General features: G+C 40.2%; 1 protein-coding gene across 1 annotated transcript in view; it reads right to left on the bottom strand.

The window, feature by feature from the left end:
- Window positions 1-2,800: 2,800 nt before the first annotated feature.
- The window catches only part of TMOD2 (tropomodulin 2), a 64,917-nt gene continuing 40,776 nt past the window's right edge, over window positions 2,801-26,941 (bottom strand). Inside the window, exons 8-10 of the mRNA XM_004056185.5 lie at window positions 20,373-20,516; window positions 12,200-12,344; window positions 2,801-10,301 (exon numbers count right to left, since the gene is read on the bottom strand). Of these exons, the coding sequence (XP_004056233.1) occupies window positions 10,267-10,301; window positions 12,200-12,344; window positions 20,373-20,516 (324 nt within the window). The 3' untranslated portion in view covers window positions 2,801-10,266. The remainder of the gene's footprint in view (window positions 10,302-12,199; window positions 12,345-20,372; window positions 20,517-26,941) is intronic.

Below are 26,941 nucleotides of genomic sequence, written 5' to 3'. Positions count from 1 at the left end.
TCTGGATTTATATACCAGTGGTCCACAGTTTGTAGAATCTCCTCCCCACCACCACACATTTTGAGTCATACGCCTGCCTGACTTTCCTACATAATCTCCCTTCTTAGATTGGTGGGGCCGGAAGCATAGCCCAATCTCATGCAAGCACACAAACATCTAGTTCTAGTGAGGTCCTTGGATGTGTGGGACATTTGCCAGAGGCCATGGTATCTGATTGTGTTCCCCGACTGCTGGGAGTAGGCAGGCAGTGGGTTGGTAACCAGAGAAGAGGGGACACAGGGTACTACTTCTGAAAGCCATAAAAAAAGGCTGAGTTATCAAGCTGAGAGAGGTTGGTCCATAACAAAGTCAAGTCTAACACAAAACAGATGTGAAATTCAAGGAGTCACTCCAGAAGCCAAATGGGCAAATCCAAAAGAGGATACCCACAAGGCAGAGCAAGCCTAAACAAGGGAAACATGAGGGAAATCACCAGGACTGAGCTAATGAGAAGGTGGGTCAGGAGTAACGCCTGCATCAGTTCTCTTATTTGTATTCAGTTCTTGGAGTGATGGGGGAGGGCCTGTGTGCTAGAGGGGAATGGTCAGTAGAAATTTAAAAATGAGTAAGATTCACTCGATCCTGTTTAAATTCTTGACATTGTTGGCATAAAATGGAGAGCTTTGTTGGCGTTAATATCCATGTGATACAGGAGTGCTGGGAAGGGAAGAGTGTAGTCCCTTTAAATGATACGGAATGGGGTTAGGGAAGTGCTGGGCAGAGGTCGGTGTGGTCTCTGGCTAGGGGTCCACCCCCACGGACCTAGGTGAGGACAGGCACTCCTGCCTTCCCGCCCAAATGTTGCATTTCCCAAGACCACCATGGCCCGCCGCGCCCCCATCCTGGGCCTATAAAAACCTGAGACACTGGCAAGGCTGAGACACAGGCGGCTGGACTTAGGAGAGGGTTGGTGGAAGAAGATACAAGTGGCTGGCTGTAGATAGGCCACTGAGGAGAGCACATTGGTGGAAGAATACACTGACATGCATCAGGCAGGCCATGCGGCCATCCACCAGTGGGATGAGGTGGAGTTTGGCCAGGGCAGTCGGAGGAGAGCCGGCCAAGCGGCCAGAACTCCAAGGGAAAACCATCTCCCTCTGGCTCACCCATCTGTGGAGAGCTACTTCCACTCAATAAGTTTGCACTCATTCTCCAAGCCCACTTGTGATCCAATTCTTCCGGCACACCAAGGCAAGAACCCAGGATACAGAAAGCCCTCTGTCCTTGAGGCAAGGTAATAAGTTCTAATTGAGTGGTTAACACAAGCCGCCTATAGACGGCAAACTAAGAAAGCACCCTGCAACACGCCCACTGGGGCTTCAGCTGTAAACATTCACCCCTAGACGCTGCCGTGGGGTCAGAGCTCCACAGCCTGCCTGTCTGTATGCTCCCCTAGACATTTGAGCAGCGGGGCACTGAAGAAGCGAGCAACTCCCCCTGTCGCATGCCCTGCAAGGGGGACAAGGGAACATTTCCTGTTTCACATAGATATTTATTTACGTTAGAATTTAAAAATTCTAAGTGCCTTCTATATCTCGGACACTGTTCTAAGTGTTTTTACACATTAATCTGCATAATAGTACTACCGTGAAAAATGCTATAATTGTTACTACTTTACAGATGAAGCTGGGGCTTGGTAATTTGCACAAATTCGTATAACTAATGGAAGTGAGATCTGAACCAGGCAGGTGTGACCCCAGGGTGCACACTTGTAACCACTCTATTCATTATAATCCAATAGGCTGAAAGGGAGAATCTTTTAAACAAAATAATTACTATACTTTCTTGTCCAAGAGAAGGTGTGAAACAGCAAATACAGAAATTAGACACTGGCCCTTTATGTTTCTCAGTTGAACCTTATCAGTCTAAACTGAAATCCAAGGGTCAAAGAGTTGGGACAGAGTTCAGCAGAAGGGCAGGAAGAACAGTTTTTCCTGTTTTTCCAGGGTCAAACCTTTACAACATAACTTCATCATTTTTAGTGTTCAGTATTACAAATTATCAGAAGAGCTTTAAAAAGAATAATAATGTAAATCCAAGGTTAGTGTAAAAAATTCAGGGTAAAATAGTCAACCTGTTTGGGCTTTCTGTATTCCTGTTCCCATTCATTCTAACCAATTTTTAACTATTTAGCCAAATGTGTTCATTTTTGTTTGATAGCAAGTTATTTCTCTCTGTTATGGCTACTTGCAGTTGTCTTGTTTCTTCATAATAAGGGCATTTAATAGTTTTCTGCAAATGTGCTCATCTAAGAACATGATGCCAACCATTTGTTTTAAAGAAACACTGTCTAAAAATTAGCCATATAAAACCAGTCTTTACTTTTACTTTGAAAGGAAAGTTTATTAATTCCCAATGTTCTTTACATTTTCATTTGGAAATATCATTCCTGACAGAAATAGATACATTATACCTTCGAAAGCAGAAAGATCTTAATTAAAACAGTTTACATTTACCTTAGCATTAGGTCTGGCTGGCTAATTTCAAAGGATTAAAAATTGCACCTATTTGGGCCAACTGGGGTCCTGAATAATTATCCAGGGTAAAAGTATAATATTTCATACTTTATACATTTTGCTTTATCACACATTTACTTTCCACACAGTGTTCAACTTCACATTTAAAAAGCAAATTAGTCTTTAATTCCCTAATGAATATAATAGTCTTGATTTGATTGAAGTTTCAAATGGAAAATAAAACTGTGGAGTTTTCAATAACTGCTTAGCCCAATAAATGTTGCCAATAGAAGTTTACACACTTGTTTAAACAGTTTGCAAAGTATTATTTCCTTTATTCTCTTCAAAACAACACAGACACACATAAAGTCACACATTACAGGCATCTGAACTGGTAAAATGTTACAGATTAGTGGCATGCAGGTATTTTACATTTTTAAGTGCAATGAAAAATGCTGCTTATTCATTTTATTTGAACAGATGAAAACTAAGATAAATGCTTAATTAAAATATAACTATTCCATGTATATAAGGGTTTTTGTTTTTAAACCAAAGTGGCAGAGATAAGAATTTTAGGTCAGAATAACTTACTTCTTAACTGAAGATTGTCACTGGCAACATTTGGTACTAAAATAAAATTTCCTCAAAAAGCACATTTCCTATTGATCTCATTTCACCATATGGCCGATTCCTATCTACTCACAGTTAGATTACCCACAGGAAGTTTTAAATCTTGGGCCAGCCTCTCTCAATTGCACAGTATACTTTTGATTGACTTCTCTCTTTTTCCCAGTCAATACTTACTCAGAAACAAACACACACACACATTTTAAATAAGAGCCTACAAAAAAATGCTGTGTTTACTATGCTCAGTTTCTTTCTTTGCCTTCCCTCTTCTTCCCCACTGGTTCTGAGGAGCAAGATAGTATATATTTTATTTTATTTCATTTTATTTTCTGAGATGGAGTTTCGTTCTTGTCACCCAGGCTGGAGTGCAGTGGTGTGATCTCGGCTCACTACAACCTCCACCTCCTGGGTTCAAGCGATTTTCCTGCCTCAGCCTCCCCAGTAGCTGGGATTACAGGCTCTTGCCACAGGGCCCAGCTAATTTCTGTATTTTTAGTAGAGACGGGGTTTCACCATGTTGGCCAGGCTGGTCTTGAACTCCTGACCTCAGGTGATCCACCCACCTTCGCCTCCCAAAGTGCTGGGATTACAGGCATGAGCCACTGGGCCCAGCCTAAATAGTATATATTTTTAAATATCCTTTCAGAAAAGGCCGCTCATCCAGAACTATTCTGAAGACAGTAAAGAACTGCTGAAGAGGAAGAAAAAACTGGCTGTGCAATAGTCAGACCTCCTCTGAACAAAGCCTCCTGGAGAGAAACAGCTGCAGTGGAGGCATTACTCACCCATGTTCAGAGGCAACGGAAACGATTTAGAATCACAAGCTTGTCAAGTATTGGAGCTGGAAGGGACTTTAGGGAGCATCGAATCTACTCACTTCATTTTACAGATGAAATGAAGACAAGATAGATGGAAAGTCTTGCCCAAAGTCACATAGAGCTGGCATCCAAATCACTATTGTTTCTCAAAGATATCACATGGTGGCAAATGGAGCATAACTCTGTGGGGCTGGACGACAGCTAAATTCAAGCAACATTTGTTCATTAAGCACCTACTATGTACAAGGCACCTTACAAGATGGTACTGAAGATACGAAGATGGATGAGACACAGTCCTACCTCCAAGGGCTTATGAAAGTTGTTGGAGGCCATGCTTCAAAACCTCTCTTAGCAGAAATATTACTGACCAGGGCTAAGGTTGCTGGTGATAGATAACGAGGCAGCTGCTGCCCTGGAGAGGTGATCTCACAACAGGTGGCACTTTCTCCCCTTCACTATCTATCAGAACTAATGCCTGTTACTCAGCTGCTAGGCATTAAAATTCTTGAAACCCTAAGGACACTCTTCTCTCCTAGGCCTCCAGTCAAACCTGAAGTCTTAGCCTCTCCCACCCACAGCAATGACAGGAGGGCAGTAGCGCTCCAGACCCTCCCCTCAATTCTTAGTCAACTGTTCGCTTTCTCCCTTGTGCCCAGCCTAGGCCCTCTGCAAGGATTGACAATTTCCCAAGGTACTGTCAAAGTGACCCAGGAAAATGTCCTACCATATACATCGCTGGTATCTAACTTCCACTGCCCCATCAACAACCTCTCCCACCTCTACGTGGGAGCTGAAATAACTCCAGTCCCTGATGACACACCCAAGCCTCAATTACCCATACTCCAAAAGATGAGGAAGATGTAACGGTTGGTTAGAATAAAACCGATTCAAGAGGCAGTGGAAAACAGTGATTTGATAATAAAACTGATCTCTCACATTTGTACGGCACTTTCCAGTTTATATAGTGTTTTTATCCAGTTATCTGATTATATTCTTACCACAACTCTGTGAGGTAGTTAGTGAAGTATTATTCCCATTTTATAGCTGAAGAACCTTAGGCTTGAGAGACCAAGTGGTTTGCCCAAAGTTACCCAGCTAAGGAAGTGTGGAGCCAAGTGTCCAGGTTTCTTGACTCCAAATCCAGTGCTCTTCCCCCTATATAGTCTATAATTGGCAGGCAATTGAATGAATTGCCCATGATCATATACCTGCTAAGTGTTGGTGATGGGATTAGGTTTCAGTCTCCAAATCTGTTAGTACGGTGCCCCTTCACCATACCAACTAACTGGGCCAATGTGCTCAGAATGTCTACCATGGAAGAGATCAGAAGAACATCTAGTTAGTTAATTACTCTTTTCTATGTCTAGGTCATCAGTTCTCTCCTTCATCCTCCCCCAAGTCAACAATGTATCCCAACTGGCAAAGCCTCTAAAACATGCACTATTCCTAGAACAGAACCCAGAGTCAGGTTACAAATTTAAACTTGCAACTCCTCTTCCATTGGTCTACTGATTATTCAGTCATTGCTATTACAGACAAATGGGAAAGAGATAAGCTGAGCAAATCTCAGTTCTGCCATTAAACAAATGTAAACCTTTAATTTCCATCATCCTTCCCCACCTTGGTCAGCAATTTGACTTCTTAACTCCTGAACTACAAAGTAAAATCCAATCTGATCTAGGGTTAGGGAGCAAGAAAGCAGTGAATAATATCCCTGAAGTTCTTGGCGCTTTTCTCTGGCTAGTATATTACAACAGGAGGCCCTATCGTCTGATTTTCATCCAGTGGGCTCAGCTGGATGCTTCCAAGCACTCTCACACCTTTCCTTTGTGTGCATCTCAGTACTTTAGCTTTAGGATTGGTTGAGTAGCAGGGATATTTGAGATGAAAGCAATAAGAGGAGGTAAAGGGAAGCTGCGAGTGGAAGGCAGAGCTAGGACCTTTCCTCTTAGTTCTCTGCTCGTTAAAATGAAAACAGCTATTATTGCATCATTAGTGGAAGAGGGGAAGGAAGCTTCAGGATCATGACTTAAAACCTGACTCCAGAAACAGTTCTACTGAATACAGGTAACATAGCACAGAACCTAGTGTTCTCAACTTCCCGCCCTCTGCCCATTTTTGCTGATGCTATAAATACTTGAATTAAATATGGGATCTTCTTCGTAAAAAAGGCACTCAGTCTACTCCCCAATCTCAGAAACACATATAAAATTATATTAGTCCAGAATTTTTATGCTTCCTCTGTCTTCTTCGTAGTGCCTAGGAGGGGGCTGAGTACATCATATCTGTGAACAAGGAAATAGCTGCACATGTGTTTGTAAATTCCAAAGGGCTATCTTACACTTAAAGCATGCTGATGCTTAATATTGGTTTTAAGAATTTTCAGTTTGAGCATCTGAAATGTTCTCATGGCAGCTATTCGGAGGACATTGGTTTCCCTAATGCTGGTGCCCTGTCAGGGGCCATGTTTCTGTTGGAAGAGAAGCACCTGCTCTTTGGGCTGGTGTGCCAGTCTTCCCTTAGGGAAATTGGTTTGAGGAGTACAGGCACTGGGATGATTTCTGAGTTTTTAAATGAATGGGCTTTTATTGTAAGATGAACTGCATGCCGCTCCAGGTTGGTAATCTTCTAACCTGGGCCTGCAGCAACTTGGACAGGGACGAGGGAAGCAGGGCTGGGAGACAGCATCTCCCTCCAGTCAATTTTCCAGATGAAGCCAAATACCTCATCATGGTATTTGATGATCTTTATGTACAAAATATTTATATACAATGTGCCCTACAAAGATGGAAGAAAGGGGCTTCATCATGTTGATGAGGATGGAATGTTAAATACATCAGGCAAATGGATAGATTTGGTGCTAGAACAACTAAATGATTTCTAGGCTTCTAATATTTATTTCCTAAGAGTCATCCTCTACATAGCTATAAAATGTGGTGGTTGGTAACATAAACTGCAAAGTCTAGGGAGTAATTTCATATTTAACCTGGGCGTGCAGCAATTCTAAAAAGGACAAGGGAAGAGGACTGGGGAGAGAGCATCTCCCTTCAATCAGTTGTCCAGATGTAGCCAAATACCTAGTTAGATATCTGACAGTACACACACACATACACACACGACACTTATTTACATTATACCCTCCAAAGATGAAAGAAACTAAGTCATTTAATCATGCTGATGAGGATGAAAGAGCTTCCAGTTATACACTATAAGCAGATGGGGAGCTGCAGTGCTGAACTAATCATATGATTTCTAGACTTCTAAGGTTTTTCTCCTAAATGTCATCTACATATGCCATAATAGATGTTGGTGATACAAGCCCACAAGTCCAGGTGAGTGATTTTACACTTAAAGTGGACCTGCACAACTCTAAAAGGGGGAGGGAGATAGGCCTGGGGAGAAGTTATCTCCCTTCAATCAGTTATCCAGATATTGCCAAATATCTCAACACAGTATCTGGCAAAACAAATACATAGAAAAATATTTTATATACATTATGCCCCATCACAATGAATAGCAAAGGATTAACTGTGCCCATGATCATGAAAGAGCTACCACTTCCACACTTTGGGCAGAGAGGGAGAAGAAGTCCTAGGCTAATTAAATGATGGATAGGCTCCTCAAGTGTATGTTTTTCTAAGGGTTATCATCAATATGTGCACACTCATGGAAATGCCACCTTTCAAGCCACTTTAAAAACACAGGTAATAAGAAAACAAACTGATTAGTAAAAAACATTTGATTTCATAGACTCTGTTGCATGCAACCCAACTATTTTATAAGGTAAAAACAGTGCTATATTTTTGATAATGTCCCATTATCTTGCTTTAATACTATCAACAACTGCTTGTACAAAAGAAAGAGCCATGATTGAATTCTGATTTTTTTTTCTTGCTTTCTGGCAGAGTTTGCCAAGAACTGCTTTAGCCCCCAGCCCACAGCACTGTGGGGCTGCAAGGAATGCTCTATAGGGTCCAGGATTTTAAGAGTCAAGGCAAGAATGAGAGTAAGAAAAAAAAAAAAAAAAAAGGAAAAAGGCTTACTTGGAGAGGCAGGTCAGGGACTCAGCACTTAAACAGGTTTGTAACAAATCCAAAGAGGAGAAAAGACATCTAAGAGAAATGTTCTTCCCTTTGGCAACATGATAAGCAAAAAATATGTATAAAAAAATGTATAATTTCACCCAGTGGTGTGCTGATGAATGTTTATCAACCAGCAATCTGGAGGGGGAGAAAACCCCAATTTCTTACATATTGCTAATTTCTGTGGTGTAAATATTTCTACCATGGCCAATTTCAAGCCACTGTAGTAACAAGAAGGTAGTGAACATGGAGTTGAGAGGATACGTTCAGTAGCACACTATTTGGTAATATTTCTACATACATACCTACTAGATGTAAATAATCTAAGAGGTTAGAAAATAGTAAAATGTAAGATTTTTGAGCATAGTATTTGTTACTTCTGTCCTTAATATAATTCATTCAAATGTAAGTGCACATCATTTAATTTTAAATAATGGCTGTACTGAACAACCAGTTTGCAAAATTCTTGAAAATATAACAGTTGGCAAGCCTGTACAAGTTGACTCCAACACATCACACCTAAATGGGTGAAAGGGAAGGAAAAATCAGACTGAAAACCATAAAACATTATTTACTATGTTTTTTAAATAGATAAGGAGATGAAGCCATAAACTAATTAAAGGATTTTTAGGGGCCAAAGGTGTTAGAATATTCTGCTTATGGTGTTCTCAAACATTAAAAAAATTTCAAGATAATGAGATGTTTCAAAGGACTTCAGAGACACAGATGTGGGTACTTACAATACACATAAATGTTCAATTTTACAAGGGCTATCTTAAACAGATTCCATGTGTTTTACAAGCTAAATAGAATAATATATTAATTATTTTCCTACTCACTTGTTTTATTGCTACTAGGCAACTCAGGAACACTCAGCTACTAAACAAATTCTGGAATTTGTTTAGTAACAAATTACAGAGAAAAGAGGAAAAAAAAGACAATGAATTGGAAGAAAGGGAGGGGAGAAAGGAGGAATAGAGGGTGAGTTGCCTTGGGCAGTGTCAGAATGTCACCAATCACAACCTCAGGCACTGACAGTTATCAGAGTTGTGAGCTTGAGCCAAAGGCTGCAGTCACCTGCTTCATTAGTTTAGCATTGCATTTTTATACCACTACATTGAAAGATTAATGCATACTACAATGCAACCATCTCAGTTGTACTTTCACAGGCTTTGTCCTTGAGATAACATGCATCTGGATAAATAATTCACATTTTTCTCCTGACGTTTGCAAATGTCTGGATGGATCATATACTGTGGACAAAAATCTAGATAATTAACCTGAATGTTTATATTTAATCCTGTGATCTTGTTACACTAAAGACAAAGCAATAAATGCTTCTAAAATTTGCCAAAAAATGCAATCATCTGCATCAGACAGCCTTGATTAAGATACAATATTGTTGTTTTATTCAGGAATGTACTGTTTTAAAAGCTTCTCTCTTACTAAAATTTAGAAAATTTCTATCATGTTTGAAAAACTTTAAAACAGCTTTGTAAATAGCCTTTAAAGTCATGTTAAAGATTCAATTTATGTTGAATAGTCAGTAAAAGTAGGTGTGTAATTCATTTTGCTACCTGTGAGTCTGGCTTGATGCTACATTTGTGGGTTAATAAATAGACTTCTTTGCTACTGTTTTAAAGTGTCATAATGTTGTCTTGCTTTATGAAGATGACACTGCTGATCTCCAATCAACAGGGCATGTGCATTTACTGATTTTTCTGGAACTAAGAGAGAATTTGTGCTAAGTTGGTCACATTTTCACATGCAGTGAAAGATTGGCAATACTAACTTCTTATGTGGTCAGTGGAACACTTCTGATGTATTTAGCCTAACTCAAAGCTATGCATGTAAACAGAGATAGGCCTCTATCATAATCACAGTTACAAACACATATTATACACTAAATTCCTTTCAGTGATTAAAAAAACAGGTTCATGTAAGAAAGCAAGACAACCCAATAAGAAAGTGGTTAAATTCATTTTCCATGTCGTCACTCTCTAAAATCTGCATCGGTCCATTTGTCAAGTTGCCAGAAGTGCCCATGAGCAAATAAAACAATTGTATATATTACAAAATCCAAGATAAATAAGTAGTGCTAAAAAAGAATAACAATTAAATTATTAGTTATGTGGTTAACGGAAATGAACGAACTTTGATAAAATGGTCCTGATGGGGAAGAAGAAGAGTTTTTGTTTTTCAATGGCCATACCACAGTGAAACTTCACTTCTCCTCAAGGAAGTTTACCTTCGGTCTGCTTCAACTCTCTTCTTACGAACTAGGTAAGAAAGAAAGGAACAAAAAGACAAATTGAAGGGATATTCCTTAAATTCCAGATAAACGACATTAATCACATAAGATGACAATCTCACACACTTGAGGATACAGTTATCTTAAATTTTAATACTTAACCATGACAATCAATGGAAATGATAAAATCATCCAGTGTCTGGTGGAATCTACATTTAAATACAGATATGTCTGATAGTTGGGTACTCGAGTGTTAGAACCTTTGAATTTCTATGGGATAGAAATTCCAGAAGAGACCCGTGAAACAGTGCACTTTGACTATTTTCATGGCCGTTTATCCACGGCACTTGCAACTCTGTCACCAACTGGCTTTAACTAACTCTTCAGGTCAACACAATCACAATCTTTTAATTCTGATTATGGGATGAAGTCTGGAAGGAGCTGCAAATAGTTCAAAGTTTCTAAAACTCTTCTAAATAAAAACTTCTAAATATCAACCTACAGGAAGGTGTGATTCACTTGGCAAGCAAACTCAGAGATTAATGTTCTTTTAACCTGATGTTTAGAACCGAAGAAGTTGCTGAGACTGCCGTTTCCCAGTTCCTGCAACCCTCTTCTTCCACCTTTCACTCTCCCAACTGCAGGCTCTCCTGGTCACTGGGAAGAGGGCTATTTGAACTTTCTTGGATTTGGCAAAAAGGTGCCCTGGCTGTGGTCTTGCTCTAACTCTCCACTTTAAATAGCCTAGCTCCTGCCTAGGCTCTTGCCCACAGTTGCTGCTTCTTGGACGTAGCCTGCCCTGTCCATTTTCTTCAGACCTCTCATTTTGCCTATTTTCCTTTGGTCTCTATATTGTTTGGTTGTGGACCCAATGTGCTTTTCCTAGGTGCCTTCTGACTGCTGCTTCCACTCTTCCCCAAATCCCTATTTGCCTGTCTGTCCCTTGGCCTCACCCTGTGCACCCCCTAGGTAAGCACTGTCACGTGTCCAGCCAGCTTCCTGATGCCACACACTGCACCTTTCCTATGCCTCAGGGTCTTGGCAAAGACTGTCTGGACAAGGAATTGGACACTAACCTTTATTTGCCCCTTCCCGTTCTAACCTTTAGCTTCTATCTTGCCTGCCATCTGAGTCCTCCTTGAGGCCAGCACTGTACCTGGTGGAACGCCTTGCCCAGTTCCTCCATCCAAGATCTGGCATTCTGTCCCTGAACCTCAAACTGGGGATTGAAGCCTGCTATTGACTGACTGACCACTTGCCAAATGGATGTCTGCTCCTGGGTGTCCTTTTGCCAGGCTGCTCCAGGTGGCTGGGATATCCTCAGACCAAGCTTTCCCAGTTCCTTTCTTCTTTGCTATGGTTGATCAGGACATGCCCCACCTCATCCTAACAGAAGAAATGCCAGGGATCCTCAGCAACAAGTGGCCACACGAAAAACTGAAGGGGCTAACTGAAAAGGCGACCTGTGAGTTTAAACTTCATAATGTAGCTCCATGTTTATATCACATGTAAAGTGCCAAAGTATCAGACATATCCAGATTTAGAACTAAGTACCAAAGCAGTCAGAAGTCAAACATAATTTGGAATCTCAGTGTCCTTGTGCCCATTTTCTGGTGCAGATAAAAACAGAAGGAGATTACATGTAAGTAAAAGAGAAACAAATACACAAAAGAAATCAAGCAAAAATCAAAGACTGCCTGGAAAATAGAACAAACTTCTTTTTTGAGAAAATGCTATGATGAAATTTAACACTGCGAGGACCACAAAGACTCCCATGACCATGTATTATAATAATGTGTCTTATATGAAGAAGTGAGTGACATCAGAGGCCAGTGGAATGGTATCTGTGAGATGTTGCGTCTGAAGTGGAGAAGTGAATGCTCATGCTCTTCTAATTGTTAACAGCAAATATTATGGCTCATTTACCCAGGTCATTATTCTTTGTGATGGCAGCTGCCACCCTTGTTCGTGGCCCTTGCTTGGTAAACTGGTATCCAAACTTGAGGATCCTTGAATTCTCCTCCAGCATCTGGGCAATTTCCATCTCTACAGCTGTTCCCAACTGCTGCCTCTGGTTGCAGGTGCAGACACATGCACAGGATGACCAAGATGGAAGAGGAAACAGTTACTTGCACAGGAAAAAGACAAGGCTACTTGCTGGACAAAAAGGCAAAGAGGCAAAGGTCTCAAACTGAAAGGGACAGCGTCACTTGAGATGTTTTCTCTCACAGTCATTTGAGTCCTGCTCCTTGTCTAGAAGCAAAATCCAACAGACAGATAGCTGAGTTTGCTGGTGTCCTGCAGCTGAAAAAAACTAAGCAAATTGTTTATGAAGGAAAGGATAATTCCAGAATTAAAATGAAAGCAAAACTAATATTTGGTGTTTTGAATTCATCCCAGTATCTGTGGTTTAAACAAAGGGTGTTTAAAAAATAATGAAACAATTTTGTAGCAGCCAATCCAATTACTAAATTTTTATTTTATTTTTTACTTTTTACTTTGGGAATTCTTACTTACTTATGGTGGTAAAATACACATAAAATTTTGCCATTTTAAAGTGCACAATTCAGTGGCATATAGTACAATCACAATATTGTACAACCATTACCTTTATTCATTTCCAATACTTTTTCTTCTTTTTTATAAAATGTTTTTATTTTTGACTTTTGTGGATACATAGGTATATAATATTTATGGGGTACATGAGATATTATGACCCAGGCATACAATGCATAATAATCACATCAGGGTAAATGGGGTATCCATCACTTCAAGCATTTATCCTTTCTTTGTGTTACAATCAATCAAATTCTACTTTTTGATTTTAAAATGCACAATGTTATTGTTGACTATAGTAACTCTATTGTCACTGTGTTATGCACACATTATATTTGTGCTATCAAATATAATTTTTTAATTCTGGGATCCATATCCAATGATAATTAAACATCTCAACCTATGGGCTGTTGTCTCTCAGCAGAATCTTGCTAGGTGATTCTGAGCAGCTTTATTGTGGTTTGAACCATGTACACGTTTGGATGAAATCAGCAAACTCTGAAGGGGGTTCCTGGACTACAAAAAAATCTCCAACTTGTTTAAGTTGGTGGGAAAAGATTTTTTTGTTTGAGACATAAACTAATGAAAAAATAAAAAATAGAGGTTTTTTTTTTCTTTTTTTTTAATAGGGAGGCCGGGCACCGTGGCTGCCGCCTGTAATCCCAGCACTTTGGGAGGCCGAGGCAGATGGATCACTTGAGGTCAGGAGTTTGAGACCAGCCCGGGCAACACGGTGAAACCCCGTTTCTACTAAAAATACAAAAAATTTGCTGGGCATGGTGGCATGCAAATGTAGTCCCAGCTACTTGGGAGGCTGAGGCAGGAGAATCACTAGAATCTAGGAGGCGGAGGTTGCAGTGGGCCAAGATCGCGCCACTGCACTCCAGCCTACGGGTGATAGAGTGAGACCCTGTCTCAAAAAACAAAAACAAATGGGGCATTTAAATATGGGAATTTACAATTTAATTTAAGGGACAAAGTATATTTTTTCATAACACAGTCATCACATTTTAAAAAATAAGGCTAGGCGCAGTGGCTCACATGCCTGTAATCCCAGCACTTTGGAAGGCTGAGACGGGCGGATCATGAGGTCAGGTGTTCGAAACCAGCCTGGCCAATATGGCAAAACTCTGTCTCTACTAAAAGTACAAAAACTAGCTGGGTGTGGTGGCAGGCACCTGTAGTCCCAGCTACTCAGGAGGCTGAGGCAGGAGAATTGCTTGAACCTGGGAGGCGGAGGTTGCAGTGAGCTGAGATTGTGCCACTGCACTCCAGCCTGGGTGACAGAGTAGACTCCATCTCAAAAAAAAAAAAAAAAAAAGTACAGGCTTGTTTAGAAAACACAAATTAAAATGTATATAAAATATGCAAGTCTCCTTACTCCAACATCCCCATTCCCCACAGAGAAAGCCAGACTGGCATGCAGTATGTAGTGTTCTAAACATTTTCTATGCATTCACGTATCTGCACAATCACTTGTACATCTATGCTTTTTTTCACATTAATGGATTATACTAGCATACTGTTTTGAAGTGTGTTTTTATTTTTCATCTAACATTAAGGATATCTTTTCATGTTGGTAAATATACATTTACCTCATCCATATAAAGAACTATGCCAAATCCCATTGCAGTGATGGATCATAGTGTATTTAGCCAGGCCTTAGTGACTTACTGTTACATCACATTCTATTTCCACTATTCCAAACAAAACTGCAGTGAGCTTCCCTCCCCCAGTGCATCTTGGGGCATTTCTGCAAGTATGCCTGTAGGACAAATTATAGCTGGGTCAGATGGCAAGCATGTTTCGAATTCTGATATATTATTGACTTATTGTCAAAGGTTATGACAGCTTTTATTCTTGCTAACTGTATGAGTGTTACTGCTTTCCCTACCCTAGCCAAATAAGATACTACTAACCTTTTTAATCTTTGTCTATACTGTTGGTGAAAATTTATATTTCTTTTATATTTATTTACTGCCTTAATTTGCATTTGTCAAATGATGAATAAGAACAATGAATTTTCTTACAGGTTTATATTTCTTTTTTCTCAGGAACTACCAATCCATGCCATTTGCCCATTTTCCTATCAGCTTACGGTTCCTGTATTTTGAGTTTTTTAACTTGATTCGTAGGTTTCTTGTATGTTAGGAAATTAGCCCTTTGTCAAATGTGCTGAAAACATTTTGCTCTGTTTGTCTTTTGACTTTCTTTTTGATCACTATCAGGACTTTTCTTCATTTTCATATGGTCAAATTTATCAATCTTCTAGATATCATGTTTAGGAAGCCCCTCTACTCTTCCTGATTTCTTCCATTTGGTTTATGATTTAATATATTTTAATGTTTAAATCTTCATTTCATCTGGAATGAATTTTAACATAAGAATGAAGATAGGGCCAGGCATGGTGGCTCACGCCTATAATCCCAGCACTTTGGGAGGCAGAGGCAGGCGGATCACTTGAGGTCAGGAGTTCGAGACCAACCTGGTGAACATGGTGAAATTCTGTCTCTACTAAAAATATGCAAATTAGCAGGGGATGGTGGCACGCGCCTGTAATCCCAGCTGCTCGGGAGGCTGAGGCAGGAGAATCGCTTGAACCTGGGAGGCGGAGGTTGCAGTGAGCCGAGATGGCGCCATTGCACTCCAGCCTGGGTGACAGGAGTGAAACTCCACCTCAAAAAGAAAAAAAAAAAAAAAAAAGAAGATATAGAGACCCAATTTAATTTTGTTCCAAAATGCTAGCAAATTATCCCACCATCTTTTATTTCATTCTTCCCTGGTTTGAATCTGCTTTATTGCTCTGCTAGTATATTTTTGTGCCAGTATCATAAAATCTTGATTACTTTGTAATAAGTTAAAAACATATACCTTTTAAATTTGGAAAATTTAAGTATGGAGTGGATGAAGAAGAAAAGTTTATGGAGGAACTCTTGCGTCCCAAGCAAGTTTAAGGCTTATCTCTTTGCTTCTCTCTTTCTTGTCATCCAGCAACCCCTCAAACAAGTCTCTCCTCAAGAACTTAACACAATGTGGTATTTCCAGTTAGACAATAATAATTATGGTAGAGATTAACGCTCTAAGCATTTTGAGTAAATGGGAGGGAGTGGCAGCAAAAAAGTAAGAGATGCTGACCTCAGAGTTTCATGAGCAACTTTAGCAAATGACATAGTTTAGAAGAGTGGGACCATATCAAGGGATGAGCCCTGAGCTAAGGTTAGGGCTGCCACTACTACGGCTTGTGCCCCCGGAGCATTTGAGTCCTGGACTTGGATAACTTGCAGTGTTAATGCAGTGGTCAAAAGTTACCCCAAATCACCTATATTCCCAAGTATCTGAGTCCCTCCTCTCCAAGTAGCTGGCTATTTTCCTAGTAGTTTAAATTCTGCTCAGCATCCTTACAGCTGCTTTGTTTTGCAATAAAAGACAAATCCACACTTACTCATCCTTGATTTGAATGTTCTATTTATTATATAGACATCAACTGTAATTTCTTTAGGGTTTTCTCTATTTTGTAATGAATCTTGGATGACATTCTGGAAAGTAGTGAAACAGAAACACCAACTCTGCTTTTATGTTAACTTAAACCATTAATATAATCTGGAATCAAAAATAGGAAATATTAATAATAGAATAATAGCTTTATTTTTGTTTTTTTGAGGGGGAGGAAGGAGATCCTAATAGCTACATAAAAGACTTAGAATCTGAAGAAAATTAAATTGGGGGGCATATAAAAAAGGGGAGGAATCAATGTAACATACACTATGTTTCTTCCTCAGCCTGCATCTTTTTTGGATTTGAGGTCTTACATAAACCCAGGACAATAGATGGGCATCAAAATTTCTTATAATTTGGGTATACAGTCTTTATATATACTTAAATTATCTAAGTATGTAGTGTATTAAATTATATAACTTTTATTATGTTATGTTATATTATATTATATATATGTTTTAAAGATGAGGTCTTGCTATGTTGCCCAGGCTGGACTCGAATTCCTGGGCTCAAGGGATTCTCCTGCCTCAGCCTCCTAAGTAGCTGGGACTAGAGGCCCAGCCTCTTTTTATATTTTAAGTCACCAAACACAAAGGGGGAAAAATAGAAACAAATGTTTAAGCATATCTTCAAATCGCCTTCTGTGTTTTTCTAAGTGACCTCTTTCATCTACTCAAATTTATTTAGCAGTTCCCCATCTGTTTCTTTAATATGCATCACTGATTGTTCTTCCCATGGGGGCACCTGATTAAATCACTGCACGTTGACCTGGAGCCTAGCCACAGCAGCCTGCCCCCAGTGGTGGATTCTCAGCAGGCCTTCGTTTCGGTGCAGCTGCCCATTGCTGTGCTGTTAAATTGGTCTTGGCTTCTGGTTCTGCCTGAGGAAACTGTCTTACAGATTATTTTATTTCAAACCCCTCATTAGATAGATAAGGAAACTGAGGTTACTTCTAACAGTCTATGAGTCAATGAACACAATTTCGATGCAAGACAAGTTTTGACCCCGAATTCCCTCATTTCTCAAGTAAAGCAAATAATTTTTTCCAATTCCTCTAGAAACTCTTTTCTTAGAGAGAGAGAGAGACAGGGTGTGTGTGTGTGTGTGTGTGTGTGTGTGTGTGTGTGTGTGTGTGTGTGTGTGTGTGTGAGAGAGAGAGAGAGAGAGAGAATGAATATACAGGGTCTAGCTCTGTTGTCCAAGGTGGAATGCAGTGACACATCCATAACTGACTGCACCCTGGAATTCCTGGGCTCAGGTGATCCTCCTGTCTCATTCTTGCAATGCACTGGGATTACAGGTGTGAGCCACCACACCCAGCCTCTCTAGAAAATCTTAATCCTCCTTGTCATATACAAATAAAGAGAAGCCAGGCTAGGCGTGGTGGGGCTCATGCCTGTAATCCCAGCACTTTGGGAGGCTGAGGCAGGAGTATGGCTTGAACCCAGGAGTTTGAGAACAACCTGGGAAATATAGTGAGACCCTGTCTCTACAAAAATTTAAAAATTAGCTGGGCATGGTAGTGTGTGCCTGTAGTCCCAGTTACTCAGAAGGCTGAAGTGGGAGGATCACTTGAGCCAGAGAGGTGGAGATTGCAGTGAGACCACATTGCATCACTGTACTCTAGCCTGGGCCATAGAGTGAGACCTTGTCTCAAAACAAACAAACAAACAAAAAACAAACAAAAAAAAGAAATAAAGAGAAGCCATTTCAGAAGCAAAATGAAATACTAAAGTTGAAAAACTACACAAATCCATTCCTAGATGGCTGAGGAGGGGTGATGAGGTTGATTTAGAGGGGATTTTAGGGAGCAAATTCTTTGTACTTCAGGGTTTTTGTTTTTTTTTTTTTGAGACACGGTCTTGCTCTGTCACCCAGGCTGGAGTGCAGTGGCATGATCTTGGCTGACTGCAATCTCTGCCTCCTGGGTTCAAGTGATTCTCACGCCTCAGCCTCCCCAGTAGCTGGGATTACAGGCGTGTGCCACCACGCCTGGGTAATTTTTGAATTTTTTGGCAGATATGGGATTTCATCATGTTGGCCAGGCTGGTCTCAAATTCCTGACCTCAGGTGATCTGCCCGCCTCGGCCTCCCAAAGTGCTGGGATTACAGGCTGTACTTCAGGGTCTTCTTTACATGCATTGTCAAAAGCTGCTCTATTCTAAATTTTCACAATTCTAGCTCATTCTAGGCTAATTCTAACTCAATATTAGGCATAGAGTTGCCAGGTTTAGCAAATAAAAATACAGGACACCCAGTTAAGTTTGACTTTCTGATAAACAACAAATAATTTTTTTAGTATAGTATAAGGTATCCCATATATTTGATGACACATGCTAAAATTTATACATCATTTATCTGAAAGCCAAATTTAACTGTATTTTATGTGGCAACCTTAGCTAGGTGGTATCTTGTAAGGAACTAGGGACAGAGTGTGTGATATTATTTCAGATATGGGGTTTCACAATGGCCTAAATCCGTAAACAAAGTTAAACATACTTTGAAACAGGGTATCCACTTCTGTGTTAGTTTCCCTGGAAATATTTACTAAGTGCCCACTTAGCTTCTTCCTGATATGAGTCTATTCAACAAATATCCCTGAGTGATCAATTCTGTTCTCTCCCTTCATATTTCTCTCTGGCTTGTTTCCTTACTCCCCCACACCCTGATGCCACTTTCTAATTTACTAGCAGCTGGACATATGCTAGGATACACAGCATCGAACTTCCTGAGTGTGCGGGGCCCTGTGTGGCACATCCCCTGGGGTGCTGCCTCCACGTCTCTGTGTCTAGGAAAGCTGTTTTGGTGGCACATTCCTTCTGGCGGGATGAGAATGTAAAAGCTCCTCTCTCCTAGTGGGCTTTCTGTGTTCCCCTGGCAACAAACATCATTAGTCCAGGGCCAGAGGGCCTGCACTGAAAACAGTCTGCTTGTCCTGGTTAGCAAAGACAGAGAGAATAGAGCCTCCATAGGAACTGTTGAGGGTTTCCAGGGTTAGGCAACAGTCCTGGATGGCACTCTGCAGCTTTATCAGATCTTAGAGGGTCTGGACCAGGAAATTTCCCAGAGATGGCCCCCAGACATGCAAAGGATGCTCTGAGCAGTCACTTCCCCAACTGTCTCTCCCACCATCCCACAGGGGAACGAATGCTCATACCACAAGTCTCCTTGGTCTCTCCTTTCCAGGGCCCTTTCTTTTCAAGATATAGTGTCTGGAACCCCATCACAGACCCTTCCCCATGGCCAGAGGAGCAGGGCTCTACATCATGGCTGATCACTGAGAGTTGCTGTCTGTGGGCAGGAGTCAGCTGAAGCCAGCAGAGCAACTCGGAAGGCACTGCAGGCTGATGCTGGGAAAAAGAGGTCGCCAGGCAGGAAGAGGTGGCTCTAGGGAAAACCACCTTGCTTTGGCTGCAGATGGGAACCTGAGAAATGCTGTGGTCATGATCAATGAGACTGTGATCAGACCACAATCTCATGGGTGTGGCCTGCTACTCTAAGCCAGACCATCTTCTAGAACCCTGATTCCTTTAAATAGGCTCTCTGCAGCCAGCATCAGACTGCAGGAGCCTGCATCTGCTCTTTTGGTTCTAGAAGTCTTCAGCCAAGGAAAAGAAATCTGAATCTTTGGCCACGGCCACCCTGCTTTCTCTGTTAGCAACAGTCCCAGTGAGAAGCAAAAGTAAGGCTGGGATAGTACAGGGCAGAGATACATGCCAAAAGGCAACAATGATGAGACTGAATAAAGCAGCTGTCAACACCTCTGCAACCACCTCCTCACTTTCTCTTCTGGAGCCTGACTAGCCTAGGGTTGTGGGGTAGATGGCTCTTTATGTCCCAGGCTGCCCCACTGTACATTGTTTGATTAGTAACATGCTCTTCTGCACATCCTCCATGGGCCAGAAATGGTTCTAAAACTTACAGGAAATCCAGTACATCAAATTGAGTCATACACAGAACTGTGTCTTTTAACTCATTCCTTGTGGCATTTCCCCCACTCACTGCACACCCTGTGAGTTGGCTTTGCCTATTCTCTGGCCTTCCTTACCTGGTTGTCAATCTTGATTTCTGTCAAGGTGTCATTTTCTTTCAGTGCCTCTACCAGGGCCAGGATCCCAGTTCCAGTGATAAAATTGGATTCTATGTTTAGACTTGTCAAGGTCTTGTTTACTTTCAGCATGTCTGCAAAAGCCTTATGATGCAAAAAGAAAAAAACTTAGAATTAAGTTAGAATTTCTAAAGATTAATTTACTAAACCCCTCACTCCCAAATTAAATACAGATGTTTTCTAGCACTTAAAGAAAACCTTCATCAAATCATACTTTCACCTCCAAGTAACAAAGATACAGTTTAAAACCACAATTAAAATATTTCGGTCCAGCAGTCTAGACATAAATTTCACACACTTGCAAAAACTATTTTTAAAAAAGATACTGACATAGGATTACTGATTTTTTTTGTTAAGTAGAGACATTAAAAAAAAAAACCACTACTATCTGTTTTTTTTTTTTGAGAAGACACATTTTAACATTAGAAAAAAGGTAGAAAGGACATAATCCCAGAAAACCCAGTTTTTTTCCTTTACTATGAATTAATTAAAAAAAAAACTTTACCATTGACTAGCACTTGGAAACTAGTGATTTAGTTATATTATTTCAGATCACCTATAAATCAGAATTTTTAAAAGATAACTTTTGGAACAAAATCACCACTGAGGGTGGCAAACCCATGGGAGACTCCAGTTTGAGACAGCGGACTGCACATGTGCACCTGCCGGCTCTCTTTACTCCCAGAGTTTCCCACCACCAGGAAGAAATAATATAATTTTTAAGAGACTGGAATTCTCACAGTGCAAGAAAACAAAACAAAACGAAAGGCCATTATCTTGAGAAATTGCTGAAATACAGAAAATAGAAAGATTCACAGATAAATTAGCACAAGCAAGTTGTTGCCTGAGCTGCTAGAGATAGGTCCCATTTGGGGCAATTCCTTAAAGAACCACCTTAGGAACAGATGGAACAGCTAGGGCAGATGGAGAGTATACTATCCCTCCCAGCACCTTCCAGGAAAAAGAGCAGCTGCCAGCACAACTATCAATGAAGTCTCCCAGGAAGAGCCTCTGGTGAAGGTGCTGCGACCTGTGACAGAAGCAGTGCGGAAACGGAGGCGCCTCCAGACCTTCACACCAGTACAGTGTTGGGGGAAAATGGGAAAGGCAGCTCTGCCAGGAATGAAGTACAGTACTCCCTGCAATCTGCGGTTTCAGTTACCTGCTGTCAACCGCAGTGGGAAAACATTAAATGGACAACCCCAGAAATAAACAATTCATAAGTTTTAAATTGCATGCTGTTCTGAGTGGTATGATGAAATCTTGTGGTCTATGTCGCCCAGGAGGTGAATCATCTCTTTGTCCAGCATCTCCGTGCTGTCCCTGCCTATGAACCAATGACACTGTCTGCTTTTGACATCCAACCATTGACATCGTCATGGCTGGATGAGCCAGGATCACTGGAGGCAGATGATCCTCCTTCTGACAAATGGTCAGAAGGGCAACAGTAGCCTAACGCAGTCCCCTTGCCTATGTCATTCACCTCACTTCATCTCATCATACAGGCATTTTACCATCTCATGTCATCACAAGAGGGAGGAGGATAGTACAGTAAGATATTTGAGAGAGACCATATTCACACAGCTTCTATAACAGCATATTGTTATTATAATTGTTTATTATTAGTTATTGTTGTTAATCTCTTACTGTGCCTAGTTTAAAAATTAAACATTATTATAGGTGTGTAGTATAGGAAAAGACATAGCACATATCGGGTTTGGTACTATCTGTGGTTTCAGGTATCCACTGAAACCTCTGCAGATAAGGGGACTACTATACATTGAAAGGTGCCCCTCCCAGAATGAAGTCTTCCTAACTGTAGCGATTGCAGGGGACTCTCAGGCTGCCTGTGAGCTCCTTATACACACACTGCAGAGAAGGTGGCAGGTCAGCACACCTGCTGCTGAAAAAAAGCTCTCACTCATACATTCAAAAAAGACTATTTGTCAGGCTTCTACTGTGCTCTAGCAGTAAGAGAAAACAAAAATCCTTGTCCTCAGAGAGGCTTATATTTGAGCAAGAGGGCAGAGTCAATAAATTAATAAATAAAATATATAGCTTATCAGATGGTGACAAATGGAGAAAAATAAAGGGGCCTCCTTTTTAAGGGAGAGGTCTGTTGGTAAAACAGATAGATACAACTGCAGGAGAAATGATCCTGGATTATACAAACCAACCTTGCTCTCCATTCAAAAATATAAACAGGGAACCAATAATTGCCAGACATTTTAAGAAAACCAACATCATGAAAGAATAAAGTTGACCAAGCAGGTCAATATGCCATAGAAGAAACAGACACAAATTTAAAAATTCTAATTATGTATTATTTTCCTCCCTGCCCCACAAGAAAAAGAAAAGGAAAGAAAGAGAGAAAAAGTCGGGCGGGGGGTGGGGGGCGGCGGAGAGAGAGAGAGAAAAGAAAAACATTTTGAACATTTAAAAAAACTACATTGAAATAAAAGAAAATAATAGGCATCTAGAATTACAAAATAAGCATGGCTGAAGACCATGTTGGTGATCTAGAAGATAACACTGAGGATATTTCCAAGGATACACAGCAAAAAGATGAAGATAGAAACTATGAGAAAACCTTGAGATGTGGATGAAAGATGCAGAGATTCAACATTCATCTAAGAAGAGTTCCAGAAGGATAAAAAAAAGAAAGAAAGAAAGAAAGAAAGAAAGAAAACAGAAGGGAAGAAGTTATCAAATAATTAAGGAGGAAAAATAAATTTCCCAGAGATGGAGAAAGTTATGGATCTTTATCTGAAAGAAATAACTAGACACTTAGCAGAATGAATAAAAAAAACTTTTTTTCTTTTTGAGGCAAAGTCTCACTTGACATGTTGCCCAGGCTGGAGTACAGTGGCACTGTGTCGGCTCACTGTAACCTCCATCTCCTGGTTCAAGCAATTCTCCTGCCCCAGCCTCCCGAGTTGCTGGGACTACAGGCATGGGCCACCACGCCTAGCTAATTTTTTTTATATACTTGTAGTAGAGACGGGGTTTCACCATGTTGGCCAGGCTGGTCTCGAACTCCTGACCTCAGGTGATCCACTAGCCCTGGCCTCCCAAAGTGCTGGGATTACAGGCGTGAGCCACCGCGCCCGGACCAAAATGACTCTTAAGTGAACAGATAAGTGAAATTTCAGAATTCCAAGAGGAAAGAGAGTACTAAAAATTTCTAGCAAGGAAAAATAAGTTACCTGCAAAGGATCAAAAATCAGGTCAGCACTAGTCACTAGATTGTAAGGCCCATAAGAATGGAGATTTATATTTATATAAGTCATATAATTGTAAATGCTGCTAATAGGTTAATTTTTGGAATCAATCTATATACAAACACAGAATATAATTACATAAAATGTATAAAGCTCAAATGTGTGAAGATAATGGAATATCTACAATTTGGAAGTGGAAGAGAAAGGAGGAATGGAAAATTAAGTATAGAACTACCCTCATCTTTTATAATAGAGAATAAAAAATTTTCTAAGATGATAAATGAGAAATATAAATTTCTGTATATTAGTGGTTTTCTACATTGACCACACATTAGAATGGCCTGGGAGCTTTAAAAAATTTACCCCAGATGAATTAAATCGGAATCTCTGAGGCTGTGGAATGGCCATCTGCATTTCTGAAGAGCTCTCCAGGTGAATAATGTGCAGTTAGGATTGACAACCACTTTTTTTTTTTCTTTTTTGGTGTAGAAACAGGTCTCTCTATGTTGCCCAGGCTGGTCTCGAACTCCTGGCTTTAAGTGATCCTCCTGCCTCGGCCTCCCAAAGTGCTGGGATTAGAGGCATGAGCCAGTAACCACTTTAATTAAAGTCATAAAGACAACATCTAGAAGAATGAAAAACAAACTGCTAATAGTGATTGCTTCTGGGGAGTACAACAAAAAAGTTCTGAACTATTTTAATTGTTTTTACAGTGGAAAAGACAGGAAGAAGGAAGACGAGAAGTCCCAATATTGGATGAGAACAGGGTTATTTAATCTCAGCATGACTGACACTTGGGGCCAAAGAATTCTTTGTTGTGGGAGGCTGTCCTGTGTATTGAAGGATATTTAGTAGTATCTCTGGCCTCTGAGACTCACTAGATGTCAACAGCACTCCTCCCCATCATGACAACCAGAAATATCTCCAGATGCTGCCTATTGTCCCCTGGAGGGCAAAATTGCCCTAGGTTGAGAACCACTGGACTAGAAGAATAATCCTGTATCTGGGTCAGGCAGTTGCTTGTACTGCAAAGAAAGCTCAAGAATTTGGATTTACACTATTGCATACCATGTAAATTAAAGTGCATTTATTCTGTGCTAGGTCCTTAATTAAAATTAAATCTATACATTTTAATCTGATCACCAGAGAGGGATGCACCAGGACTTCCTTTTGGACTCTCCAAGCTTTGGGATTTACTCTCATTATTAGAACAACAAAATGTCAGAGCAATTAGGCCTTTACAGAAAGTTGCAGGACCTCCTGGCGAGTTGCCAGGATCTTGCCAATTTCTTTTAAACTTGAGAAAACACTTTCTTGTGCTGAACAAAACAGGGGCGAGCCAGCCAAACACAATACTGGGCTGTAGGCCCAGGTTCACTTCAGTTCAGCAAATATTTGAGCATATTACATGTGCTGGGAATAATAACATTAGTAAAACAAAGACTAGATGTTTTAAATGTAATTGAAGTACAGTAGAAATACATCTTTAAAGAGAAGGGTTTGCTGTCTGTACTTTATAGGATTGTATGGAAATGCAAATTTCTGCACTGGCCAAATGGTAGCCATAAGAAATGTGGCTACTGAGCCCTTGAAAACTGGCTAGTCTGATTTGAAATGTGCTGCAAACATAAAACACACTGGATTTCAAAGATGTAGTATGAAAAAAAGAATGCAAAATACCTCATTATATTTTCAAATTACATTTTGGATATATTGGTTTAAATACAATACAGAGAGTCCCTGACTTACGATGGTTCCACTTTCCATTTTTGGAATTTACCATGATGTGAAAGTGATACTCATTCAGTATGCTCCTTGACTTATGATGAGGCTATGTTCAGATAAAGATTTTCAATTTACAATAGTTTTATCTGGACATAACCCCATGGTAAGTCAAGGAGCATCTATTTACTACTAAAATTAATTTTGTCTACTACGTATTTTTTTTAATGTGGCTACTAAATAATTTAAATTTATACATGGGGCTTCCATTTGTGGCTCATGTTTTCTTTTTTTCTTTTTTTTTATACTTTAAGTTCTGGGTTACATGTGCAGAATGCGCAGTCTTGTTACATAGGTATACACTTGCCATGGTGGTTTGCTGCACCCATCAACCCGTCACCTACATTAGGTATTTCTCCTAATGTTATCCCTCCCCTAGCACCCCACCCTCCACAGGCCCCGGTGTGTGATGTTCCCCTCCCTGTGTCCATGTGTTCTCATTGTTCAACTCCCACTTATGAGTGAGAACATGTGGTGTTTGGTTTTCTGATCTTGTGATGGTTTGCTGAGAATGATAGTTTCCAGCTTCATTCATATCCCTGCAAAGGATATGAACTAATCCTTTTTTATGGCTGCATAGTATTCCATGGTGTATATGTGCTACATTTTCTTTATCCAGTCTATCATTGATGGGCATTTGGCTTGGTTCCAAGTCTTTACTATTGTGAATAGTGCCGCGATAAACATATGTGTGCATGTGTCTTTATAGCAGAATGATTTATAATCGTTTGGGTATATGTCCAGTTATTAGATTGCTAGGTCAAATGGTATTTCTAGTTCTAGATCCTTCAGGAATTGCCACACTGTCTTCCACAATGGTTGAACTAATTTACACTCCCACCAACAGTGTAAAAGCGTTCCTATTTTTCCACAACCTCTCCAGCATCTGTTGTTTCCTGACTTTTTAATGATTGCCATTCTAACTGGCATGAGATGGTATCTCATTGTGGTTTTGATTTGCATTTCTCTGATGACCAGTGATGATGAGCATTTTTTCATATGTCTGTTGGCTGCATAAATGTCTTCTTTTGAGAAGTGTCTGTTCATATCCTTTGCCCATTTTTTGATGGGATTGTTTGCTTTTTTCTTGTAAATTTGTTTAAGTTCCTTGTCGATTCTGGATATTAGCCCTTTGTCAGATGGATAGATTGCAAATTTTTTTCTCCCATTCTGTGGGTTGCCTGTTCACTCTGATGATAATTTCTTTTGCTGTGCAGAACCTCTTCAGTTTAATTAGATCCCACTTGTCAATTTTGGCTTTTGTTGCGTTGCCATTGCTTTTGGTGTTTTAGACATGAAGTCTTTGCCCATGCCTATGTCCTGAATGGTATTGCCCAGGTTTTCTTCTAGGATTTTTGTGGTCCTAGGTCTTACATTTAAGTCTTTGATCCATCTTGAGTTTATTTTTGTATAAGCTGTAAGGAAAGGGTCCAGTTTCAGTTTTCTGCATATGGCTAGCCAGTTTTCCCAAGAGCATTTATTAAATAGGGAATCTTTTCCCCATTG

Source organism: Gorilla gorilla, chromosome 16 (assembly GCF_029281585.2).
Source record: "Gorilla gorilla gorilla isolate KB3781 chromosome 16, NHGRI_mGorGor1-v2.1_pri, whole genome shotgun sequence".
In the NCBI taxonomy this organism is placed as follows: domain Eukaryota; kingdom Metazoa; phylum Chordata; class Mammalia; order Primates; family Hominidae; genus Gorilla; species Gorilla gorilla.
This window is presented reverse-complemented; position numbering and strand designations above follow the sequence as displayed.